General features: G+C 41.4%; 1 protein-coding gene across 2 annotated transcripts in view; it reads left to right on the top strand.

Annotated features, from left to right (window-relative positions):
• BRD7 (bromodomain containing 7) overlaps positions 1-9,417 on the top strand; it is a 49,703-nt gene extending 40,286 nt beyond the window's left edge. The window contains exons 10-17 of one of the 2 annotated variants that reach the window (XM_068992177.1): positions 1,935-2,042; positions 2,425-2,560; positions 4,158-4,269; positions 5,556-5,612; positions 7,533-7,644; positions 7,938-8,081; positions 8,388-8,531; positions 8,845-9,417. In XM_068992177.1, coding sequence (XP_068848278.1) covers positions 1,935-2,042; positions 2,425-2,560; positions 4,158-4,269; positions 5,556-5,612; positions 7,533-7,644; positions 7,938-8,081; positions 8,388-8,531; positions 8,845-8,900 — 869 coding nt within the window. In that variant the 3' untranslated portion in view covers positions 8,901-9,417. Of the gene's footprint in view, positions 1-1,934; positions 2,043-2,424; positions 2,561-4,157; positions 4,270-5,555; positions 5,613-7,529; positions 7,645-7,937; positions 8,082-8,387; positions 8,532-8,844 lie in introns of both variants that reach the window. The other variant, XM_068992176.1, reaches the window with a different exon arrangement.
• Positions 9,418-12,109: the final 2,692 nt, after the last annotated feature.

Below are 12,109 nucleotides of genomic sequence, written 5' to 3'. Positions count from 1 at the left end.
ATATTTTAATGGAAATAGAATAGGGAATATTTTGAAATTTGATGTAAGAATGGGAAATATGTATCATTTATCTTAGAGGGAATCATGTTGTGATAAGCATGAGAATGTTTATTCTATAACTTTTCCTACTACCATTAGGAGGGAGATAATTGGGGATACAGAAATGAATAATGACAAAATTCCAGGAAATAGTTTCCAATATTTATTATTTGCATTGAGGAAGGCACTGTCTTAGGAGCTGGAGGTGGAGCTAGGTGTAAAAGGGAACGAAAGAGGAACAGACAAGTCCTTTCCTCTTACATTCTATGGGGTGGGGAAAGAATAACACAGAATCGAGAGATGGCAGCCTGTCCACCATGGATCAGTGCAGCAGGAGAACAGAGCAGCAGAGTAGTAACAGTGTCTGGAGGTCAAAGACGGCTTCCTTAAGAGATGTTTAGGTTGATCCCAAAGTGGTGAGTAAGGGATTGGGGAATAACAAGTGAAAAAAAACCCTGAAGCAGAGAAGAGCTTGATGCCAGCCTGTCAATGTTTCCTTTTAGCATTGCAGTACACTCTTGAAATGCTGAAGCAGGAGAACATTAATAGGCTCCTTGACTTAGAAGAAAAGGAACTGGTGCTATGATTTCAAGACAAAACTCTTTCACTTTTTTATTTATTTACCCTGTGAGGCCCTGCAGCCCTTCCAGGTTGATGCAGAGGTACAGGCCATGGACCGGGCCTTGCTGCTCAGGCCGGAGCGGCCGCCCCCGCCGTGGCTGTGGCCATGCAGCACCACTGCCCACACCCCACTGCTGCCGCCGCCACTACCCACAACTTGCTCTTTTCACTCTGGCCCCATTTTTTACTTTTATATGAACTTTTCATAGTAGAGTTTTTTAGAGTCTTGGGTCATAGAAAATGCCACAGGATTGAGAACATTGCTCTTTCTGATGTATCAGTGATGAAAATTTGGTGATAAGAGATGCAGCTAAGTTGATTTAGGTGAAAGCTTTCTAAAAGGCACAAAGATCTGCCCCTTTCTTTGTACCTGGGGTTCTGGACTCTGCTCTTGGTCTGGTTTTCTGGGTTTCCAGCTCCTGTAGACATTTTCACGTGCGGCCAACACTGACTTGATCCTCACACTCAACAGCTGCTCCCCCAGGAGGCCAGTTTACTGGTTTAAGGTGGAAGATGCCCCTGCTCACGTCTCAGCTTCATCCTCCTGGTTGGAGGTACTAGTACCAGTTAAGACACCACATGCTTACCAAGGAAGGAAGATTTTGTTCAGAGATTTGGAGTTTCTCACAAGTGCTTCTACTTTGTCACACTGATCACATGTGGAAGTAGACTCTATTCCAGGGTGGTCTTGTTACAGAAACCAGAGCTCGTCTTCAGAAGAAAACAATCTTTTCTGTTGGATTTTGTTAGAGACCACATTCTCTCCTGACGCCATCCCTCTCTGTTCTTAGGCTTATATCGCAGATTTCCAACATCATCACAGGGGTTCATGCCTGGTTTACAGGCTTTTCGTCTTTAAAGGCTGTTCGTCCCTGCAGTACAAGTCTGCCTCTTGTAGAGATTAATTTATCCTGAATGTATTATGAATTCTTGTCTTTAATCAGGGATTTCCCCTTCTTTTACTCATCTTAACACTGAAAGGTCCGACTTTAAATGTTTTTTAAAGTGAAGTGCAACATGATTATAGAGAATTCCAGGATGCTGCAGGGTATGATGAAAAGGACCAGATTTGGATCCTGGCTACATTCCTGCCTTTCTCAGCTCAGCTTTTTTTTGTTAAAAATGGGTTAAAAAAAAAAAAAAAAGATGGATATAGTAAGGGCTGCCCGGAGTCAGGTGGATGTCGTGAAGCAGTGTGTCCACAGACACACTGCAGAGCGCCATGGGGTCACTGCCACATGAGCCGTCTCCACCATGCTGCTCTTATGTTTTAGAACCAGGCTATTGTCCTGTGAGACTGGGGATGACAACTGGAAGACTTCAGTCTGGCGTGAATACTTTGCAGGGGTTCAAAGAAGATAAAAGGAACAAAGTAACTCCAGGTAAGGCTCCCATGTGGTAGTGAAGTTTTTTCTCTTCTCATTTTCAAGGAGTGAGGAAAAGAAGCATAATTACCATTACTTTAACTCTATTTGTAGTATTTTTGCAACATTAATTAGATATTTTAAAGAAGAAACTGAAAAATCAGTATTAATATTCAGAATGAGTTTTCTTTCTTGTTTTTCCCCTCCCCATTGTGAGAAAAGATTCACTTGAGTTGTGACTTATAAGTATATATTTTGGAGAAAATAATTTACCTTGGATTTGTTTGCCAGTCAGTGAAGTAGCAAAGTTAGAAGGGAATAATCTTTAATAATTAGAAAAATAGATTGACATACAAGTTAAAGAATGGTATTGTGGTTCTGTGTGTGTTTTCATCAACAGTGTTATACTTGAGTTATGGACCTTACAGTTCTTACGCACCACATTATGACTCCACGTTTGCAAATATCAGCAAGGATGATTCTGATTTAATCTATTCAACCTATGGGGAGGACCCTGATCTCCCCAGTGATTTCAGGTGAGTCATCACTTCATGGGTACTCTGAGAGCTGCATTGTCCTAAAACACTGATACACATAAGGGATCTATTGATAGACCTACAGAGTTATTCAAATGGTAGGAAATGTGTTCAGTAATCTTTTTAATTGACAATTAAACAGACCCTTAGTTATCATCATTCTTTAGTGGAAAGTAAATATTTTAAAGAAAGCATTGTCTCCCTAATATTTTATGGTGTTGGCATCTGCAGTATTTTAATTCTTACAAAAATATGTTTTTGAAGATGTTTTGTACTTCTGCTTACTAAAATTCAGGAGCTTGTTGCTTCAGAATGTTGGTGTGCCACCTGCTTCATTGTAACATGTTTGTGCATCCGTGAGTTGTTCCAGATTTGATCGCTGTGGGGGATCAAATCAAAGTCAAAGCCACCACACATTTCCCCAAGATAGGAGCTAGGACCTGGTTTGATCCAAAGCCGACCCCCATCCAAGCCTGTTTGACCTATCAGGTCCCAGTAGACTCTGGCAGTTCCACTCCACCAGCCCTTATCACATGTTTCTGTGAGAAGGTAACTTTGTGTTCTTGTTTAGGATGCTGAGTTCTCTTCATGCCATCAGCATAATGAGATAACCATCCTGACTTACTGGCATTCTGGCTTGGGTTATTCCTTCTTGGCAGTGGAATTTTGTAAACTTTCATTATGTGTAAGACTTTAACCCAGTAGATTAACCAGTCTCCTGGTTTTCTGAAAAAGAGGGAATTGTTCACTTTTATATATGTATGGTGGTAGTGGTGGCAGTGTTTTTACAAGTTAGTGACTCTGGTTTCAGATCAAGCCACTTGTATCCTTTAAACCTCTTCTCACCAGCTTGAATAAATCCTTTCTCAATTACTCATTCATCCATGCATTCCACATGAAGGTATTGCTGGTGCCGTATTTTCCAGGCATCAGCCTAAGTAGGATTTCTTGACTCACTGAAGTGGGGTGTGAAAGAAGAAAGTCACGGAGAATTCCAGGGTTTTAGATGAAGCCTAGAAGATGACATTGCTGTTACAAAGAGGGAAGATTTTAGAAGGACTGCTTCAGGAGGAAGATCCAGCAATTCAATTTTGGACATTATGAGGCTATTTGACCTACAAATGGAGCTTCCAAAGAGTGTGGTCCAACCTGGAGGTGTAACTTTGAGAGTGTTTTAGTACATACGAGAGCCCTGAGGCAAATACCATCAGGACGGGGGAGTCTGGTGGGCTGCCGTCTGTGGGGTCACACAGAGTCGGACACGACTGAAGCGACTTAGCTTAGGGAAGGAGTGAAAAGAGAGAAGCGAAGAATTCCACTGACTGAGCCCTCATCCCCACCATCACTGAGATCTTATTTTTCTTTGAACTTTCCCCCAGAAGCATTTCCTTTTCATGGTGTTCTTGATATTAATTCTCTCATGATGATAAATCTATCACTGGTAAATATGTAAGTATAATTGTGTTCTGTCTTGATGGAAAGTTTCACATCATGGGCGTAAGTTAAAGGCATCTAATTAAACAGTTGGCTGTAATAGGAAGAAAACACCAGTGGAGATCATTTATATGAAAGTGACTCTCCCAACACTCTTTTTCAGCATCCATGAGTTTTTGGCCACATGCCAAGATTATCCATATGTTATGGCAGATAGTTTACTGGATGTTTTAACAAAAGGAGGACATTCTAGAACCCTGCAGGAGTCAGAGACGGTAAGAATGCTGCTAAAGAAACAGGATGGTTTATCGTTGGTTCTCCAGTGTTAGTCATCAGTGTTATGAAACCATGGGATTAACCAGTGTGGCAGCTGAACTCCATTCCACTGAAAAGACAGCCCAGCCCGGGTGGAGCCCATGGGTGGAGGACAATGAACGGAAACAAGTAACTCGGCTACCAGGATCTGTGAGGGCCAGATGATTGTCATTATCTCCTCATCTTAGAAATGTAGAAATCAAAAATGGGGGTTATAACCCAGAAGTCAGCTTGTGTTACGTACCTGAACAAAAAAAAGGAAGTCTGGCTCACTGGCTTGACGCTGAGTTGACTAAAATGACAGGGAATGTCCTTTTCCTTATGTAGTAATAATACAGTGGTGGAGCCTCAAGTAAAAAAGTAAAAAGCTTCCTCATTGCTGTCTTTTGTTAACACTTGTAAATTAGCTCCAGTTCAGTTGGACATAGTTCATAATCCAGGGTAATTCAGAGACTTGACTCAAAGATGAGGACCAGAAAACATTTGTTCAGTGGAGAGGAGAGCTGATCTCCAGAATGTCCGTGTCATCGTAATTAGAGGAGCCCTGTATCTTCTGGGGGTTATGACTCTTGCTGGTGGCTGTGCCTGCAGCCTCAGTGCGCTCTGCCTTCACTGTGCCTGTGCCTGCTGAGTCAGTGCCTGAAGTTCAGTGAGAACTGCCGTACGGTCTTGTATCTTAGCACAAAACTGCTTTCTTTACATCACCTAAAAAACATTCAGCTTTACATCAGTTAAGAAATATTTTTACTGTATACTTCCCATCAATTAATCTGAATTAATTAAAGGTCTTGAACTAAAATTGCTTATCTTTCATTTGGTTGATACAGCAGTATATTTCAAATTTAAAATGTCTCTGCCCTTTGATCCAGCAGTTCCTCTTCTCAGAATTTATACTAGAAAATAAGATGGAAGTTATATGTAAGGAATACAGTTTTTATAATTTTTTAAAACTAGAAATCAGTTAAGTAAATCACAATATAATCTTTCAAGAGAAGATAACAGATCATCATTAATTTTTGCACATGATACATGTGTTGTTTATATATACGCATTATCTCTGAAGACTAGGGTTATGGGAAGTTTTCACCTTCTCTGTAGCATTTGAATATTTTATACACATCTGCTGCTGTTTGAGAATATTGCCTCTTCATGTAGAATACACTAGGAGTTCTCCTGTCTTCTGTTTGTCAGAGATTTTAGCCACCTGATGTTTTCTTTAATAAAGTGTTTTTCTTTATCTTTATAGTCATCTCCTGAAGATGAAGGCCAGACTAGGATACTTGACACAGCAAAAGAAATGGAGGTGATTATATTTCATTTCTTTACAAGAAATATTTAAATGGCAAATAAGCTAAAAAGCCTAAATGATAAAGCTTTTATTTTTAAAAAACAAAATATTTATTATCTCCTGAAATCAAAGAACTTTTTTTGCCTGTGGAGAAGGTTGCAGCAGTGAGTACGGTAAACAAGCGTGTAAACAAGGGAGCCAAAGCCCGTTACTGTACAGTATAAGCGTACATGTGGGAACACAAGCTGGAGGAGCCAGCTGCTTTGGACAGTTGGTGAGACCGTCACGGAGAGGCTTCCAGATGAGCTGGGTCTAGAAAGATGAACAAGGTTCTCACAGCGCAGGGCCAGGTGTATGAAGTGGGTAGACCTCCATGTGTAATGACATAATCTGAGCAGGCAGGGCGAAAGAGCACCCAGCAAGTGAGTGACCACAGGCTACCAGGAGAGTGAAGGATCAGATGACAAGTTGTACGTGCAGTGCTAAGAAGCTGAGATTTTTCTCCTCAGAGACCGCTGTGATTCGATGCAGAGGAGAAGGGGGTGCTGGAGGGAGCGGACCAGTGAAAAGCTATGGGACTTAAGCTAGTTGTCTTTTGCTTAGATAACAATGTAATGGAAGAGAATGAAGATGTACAATAAAGAAAAATACAGTAGAACTAAAATTGATAGGACCTGATGCACAAGGTAGATACTAGCATTGTTAGCTTACGTCAGATGTACAGGGAAAGGAGCAACCTTCATCAGGGAAAGAAATATCTGGTTTCAGGGCTGGTGAGTGTGGTTTGGGACATCACTGGAGGTGTGTTGATCTAGAGGTCATTAGTGTCATGGCAGAATTATTGTAGGTATTAAATGAATGAGACTGTCCAGGCAGAACACATAAGGAAAAGGCCAAAAAACCTTGGAAAGACCAATGGTTAAGATAGGAAGAGCATGGCAGAGTCGTGCAGGAAAGAGTCCAGCAGTGTCGGATGCCACACGAAGCCCTCTAGCTCATGTCATTTGTAACCTAAATCAGAGTAATTTCAGTAAAACGGTGGGGACAAGATAAAGATGCCGTGAGTTACGTGACTTAGAGAGTTGTAAGCCTTTTGACAGGAAAGAAAACTTGAAGATGGGAGATCAAGTAAAGATAGATGCAAATGTACATGGTACTTAAAAGGTCATGTCATTTTCCAAGAAAGATTAGCCAGGCAAAGTCATGTACGTGGTGAACAGGTAAGAATGAAGGAAAGCTGGAGACTGGGAAGGAAAGCTGGGTCAGAAGTGTTTTGAGTTGAGTTGTGAGGGCCCAGCTGAGGTGACAGACCCAAGTTTGTACTGATAGGGTTTTCTCCACCACACTTTTAGCCCATGCTTCTGAGCTCAGAGTGCAATACCAGAGTATAAATGGAACCATTAACTTTGGGTTACTCATTGTCACAGTTGATCATTTCCTAAAAACCAATGTTAGGGTTATGGAAATTCTGAGTCTTGAGATTCCAAAAATAAAACTACCCATTTTAGGATTTTGTTTCTCCCATGCAATACTAACAGCCTGACTTTGAGGCCCACAGGAGAACCCAGGAAGTAACTCAGGTTCAAGTTCTACCATAAGGGAGTGCCAGTGTTTGGACTAAAACATTGCCTGTGAGCCTCAGAAACTGCAGCACCACCACAGTCACCAAAAGGGCAGTGACAAGGCTTTTATCCTTAGAGCGGCGATGAAGCAAATAACACAGTGTTTAAAACACACCATTCCATTACCAAGAAGTGTGAACTTAGGGACACGTCTGCCAGGATTTAGGAATGGCATTTTAAAGGTTTTTATGGCATCAGAATTATCACTGTAAATAAGTGAAATAACTTGGCTTATAAACACAAGGCATCTTACTAACTTCTCATTCTAGCATTGTCAGGGCTTAGCAAGCTCAGATAACTTTTTTTTAAGCAGGTTACAGAAGTTGAACTAACAGGGCCTTTGGACTCCAATCATCAAGACAAGTTTACAGCGCTGAAAGCAGTCACAAACTTTGGAGCTCCGGTTGAAGTGTTTGACTCTGAAGGTGAGTGTCTCCAGAGGACTTGAAGGAAACACTTCCTGACACAGGCAGGCAAGATGTAATGTCAAAGGAGCACAGGTTAGCATAGCCATTCACTACGGGAACATGGTGACTGGCCAAGCTCAGTGAACAGTGAAGCGTGTCTGTGGTGTTGATTTCATTTAGGGGGGATTCCTCCTTTGAGGAGAGACAACTAACCAATAAATGGCAAAACCCCAGAGCATAGTATTCAGTTTGTTGCACAGGATCAGATACAAGATGTCCGTGATGTCTTTAATAAGTTATTTTTCTCACAGAAGCTGAAGTGTTCCAGAGGAAACTTGATGAGACCACCAAACTGCTCAGAGAGCTCCAGGAAGCCCAGAATGAGCGTCTGAGCACCAGACCCCCTCCCAACATGATCTGTCTCTTGGGTCCATCGTACAGAGAAATGCATCTCGGTATGTGGTACCTTGTTGAATCTGAGCCACCAGGGCAACCCAGGAATGGAACCGGGCTCTGCTGCATTGCAGGCAGGTTCTTTACCATCTAAGCTACCAGGGAAGCCCCTGGTTAGAGAAGCAAGCCGCTTAAAGGGAGCATTGCTTGAGTAGTGATACCACTATAAAGTCTTAACACTGAAGGGAAACACCATGGACAGTTCATTTTCTGTATTCATGTTTATTGGGCTTTTTTTTTTTCAGTTATCTAAAGGAATCACATTTCAGTACCTTGAACTCTCTTTCTGTTGCTGTTTTTTTCCCTAGCTGAACAAGTGACCAACAACCTTAAAGAACTTGCACAGCAGGTAACTCCGGGTGATATTGTAAGCACATACGGAGTCCGAAAAGCAATGGGGATTTCCGTCCCCTCCCCGGTCACTGGAAACAACCTTGTGGATTTAACAGCAGGTGCGTGCCCTGTGTCTCTGGAGAATGGAGGGCGAGGGAACATCAGTCTTCTCCCTCCAGCAACATCTGCAAGGTGTCGTCTCTGATGCTAACGTGTGAACTGGGCGAGTTTTCTTTCCATCTTGTCTAAGGAATAAAGACCTCACACACTTGCAGGAAAAAAAAACTATAGTGATACACCTGCCTAGTCTTTGACCTTGAACATAGTGAAGAAGGGTTGTCAACAGTTACTCTGTTTTACTGTCACATCCCCTTTTTAATTAAAAGGAAAAAAGGTGCTAAATAAAGGGTGTGTTTGTTTTTTTTCTTTCAGATTTTGAAGAACCTAAAAAGACTGATGTTACTGAGTGTGAACCTGATGGGATTTGAATCTATCTGGTATTTGATTATATATTATGTATATATTTTTTTCATTAACTTGGAAATGCTTTTCAGAAGATATTAAAAATTTGTAAATTGTGTTTTTAATTAAACTTTGGAACAGTTGATTTTAATGTTCCAGAGGTTGAACTTCTGTTAGGTAATAAAGCTGAACCTAGACTATGAGCTGTATTGTACATATCACCTGAGTTACCCCTTCACCTTTTCCTGGGGCTGAATCTGAGGATGAAGTATTAGAGAAGAGCTTGGAGAATAAAACAGCCTTTTTCCTGACCATCCATTAAAAAGTTGCCCAAATGATTGAAATCCCTCATTTTCCCATATTTGCCTTTCTTCTCATTAAGGAAATTATAACCAAATGGTTCCTGACTTAGCAGATTTCACTTTGAGGATTTATTCAAAAAGGGGCCTTGTGAGGAAGGAGTGATTCGGCCCTATGGGAATACTGAGCAGAAAGTGGACGGGAGTGGGCCTGGGCAGAGGGAGTGGGCCTGGGCAGTTCTTGCAGAGGAGTGATAGTGCTGCTTCCTTGTGTTTCACAGGCAGGACCATGACTGAGAAACCCTTCTTTAAAATTACCATCCAGTGAGATTCCCATTGTTATGCCATGAAAACAAATTCAGCTTTAGAATTTACTAGCATGTCCCCCATATATGTGTTGAGGACGGTGTCCTTATGTGGAAGGAGCAGGGCTTCCCACCAAGAAAGCAAAACGAAATAAAAATATGTTAGGAGTTTCATAGCACTGACTTGTCTGGTGTTCCTTTTTGGTTTATTTTTGCCATTTGTAGAGGGGTTTTCCCAGTATAATAAAAGGACAAGGCAAATAGGATACAAACTAAATTGTCCATGAATATGAAAAGGAAATCACCAAGCTTAAAGGAAAGTTGATGTTTCTATTTACTGTTTTTCAACAGGTCACCTATGATTCTGCCATGCCCCCTAAACTGATACTCATCTACTTTTATCTGAAAGGCAAAGGTGAAGTTCCTGAGCAGTTTAATTATTTAAGTAGGAAATGATACGTGGTCCTTCCTCTTCTATGACCAGGCACTAGACTGTGACCTAATTCAGGGAAAAAATTAGGACCCTGCTCAGACTGTATGGAGTCCTTCTGTAGAACATCCAGGCTGGAAGCTATTTTATCATTTTCTTGACTTTGAAAACTAACATTTAACAAGTAGGGTGAAGGAAAATTGAATCTCTCAAGAGAGTTAAGATGACCTAATCTTTCAAAAACATACTTGAAAGCATATGCCAGAAGAATTAAAGAATCCATTCAAATATGTATTTGTCAGTATTTATCAAGTCTTTTTAGAGTTTGTCTCTCAAATATAATTCAGGTAGCAACCAGCTCTTAAAACTTTCAATCTATTTAGCTAAGTAGTTCCCAAAGACCAAGAAAACATTTAAATTCAAAACACTCCAGAACAGGTTTTCCAGATTGCTGCTTTAATCTATGAAAAGCTAAACAAAAGAGAAACACTGGTACTTTATAAAAATGAAATATAACATTTTGAAACAAATGTTACAGATCTATAAATATTCAGTGTGTCGAATAACCCCTAGTTGTTTCATGTACTTTCTCAAAGCCTATTTTTATACATATACACAATGTATACAGTGGTTAATGATCTTTTCTGTTTAGGAAATTTTCTTAAGGAAACCAGAAAACTTCACTAGCATCAGTGAGGCCACCTTAGTAGAGATATGAAGCATGTCCCTGACCCATAGAGAAGGTCAGTGTTAGGAAAAATACTTGTCTTGTCGAAGCAAAATGACACCTGTGAACAAATGACTTGGTAATTGGAAAATGAATTTATAACAAGTAACTAAGTGATTTTTATGGTCAGTTATACACTATGATCTGAATGTCAGAAATTCAAAACAATATTATTCTTATCTGAGCACAGTGAAAAAAAAAATACATAAATGGTAACCAATTATTTTTTAAACTCCCAATTGGGATTTCTTTGCTGGAGGCAAACAGTAATTTGTATGTTGCAAGAGTAGAAGCATGTCCACCTCAGAGAGGCCCAGCATACTGATGTGTGTCTACACTGGATCAGTGACAGAACCTTCGTGATTTCCCAGGAAAGCCCAGTCACTCCTGATTTTAAGGGTATAGATTTCAGCGTAGTACTTAGATGAAGAACTGGTGTGTGAAAAAAGCAATCTAAGGTTTATTTCCCTTACCAGCATTTTCACCATGCAATTCCTTTAGGACAGCAAGTTCTTGTGATTTATTCCCACCTGTTCCAGTGATGCATCAGAGCTGCCACTAGCCCACCCAACCCCAGGACTCAGCACTGGCCAACAGCAGGTTCGGCTCCAGTCCCCTCCCTGCCGTGGCTCACTCCACCGCCCCCGTCCCAGGCACACTCGGCTGCTTAGTCACCTGTCTGCAAGGTCGTGTCATCTTTTAAAGCCTCACGTATGCAAGACTTTCTGTATAATTTCAGGGGAGTTCCTGGATGACTTGTGGCTAGAATTCCTGCTATATAGTCAAGTTCAGCTGTATTAGAAACCCTGGAGATACTCTGGTTATGACGCAGTGAAGGCAGTTTGGAAAAGGGAATGGGCAGTTTGGTCTCTCCTCATGTTAAAACACGGATTGACTTCTTTCGATTCTTAGACACCACACCTCAAAAACCTGGCTTTTTCACTTGCCAGGATTCAGTCAGCTCAGAACATCCAAGCACTTGTTTGTGAGAGGCCTGGCTTCCAAGATCCAGGAACCTCTGCACATGCTGATGCTGAGTAGGTCCCCTTCAGAGCTAGCTGTGAGGACTGAAGGGGAGAACTGCAGCCTGTCAGCTTCTCTCACACAGAGGCCACTCCTTTCCAGTATAAAGCTAAGACAGACTGCAAGGTTGCCAGGGGCGCTCGGAAATGCATGAGGAGTCAAGGAAGGGCTGAGAGCTTACACCTTCTTTTCTAAGGCTTTTCACTTACTTATTAAACCTAATCTCAATTCTGGCTTCAAAGTTGTCTGATTCAAGCCAAGGCTCTGCCACTCGCTGCCTTCCTGTGGTAAGCCACGCTCCTCAGAGCTCCATCCCACGGCTGAGCTGACCCCGTGAGCTCACACAGGACAGTGGTCCCACTTGCATGTCCATGGTTACCAAGGAAGAGGCTACACTGGAGGGAAGAGAATTTATCCAGCATCTCAGAAGCCATTTAGAGGGTGACACCTC

The sequence above is a fragment of the Capricornis sumatraensis genome, chromosome 20, assembly GCF_032405125.1.
Source record: "Capricornis sumatraensis isolate serow.1 chromosome 20, serow.2, whole genome shotgun sequence".
Taxonomy (NCBI): domain Eukaryota; kingdom Metazoa; phylum Chordata; class Mammalia; order Artiodactyla; family Bovidae; genus Capricornis; species Capricornis sumatraensis.
Note: the sequence above shows the minus strand (reverse complement) of the source record. Positions and strands in the feature narration are given on the sequence as shown.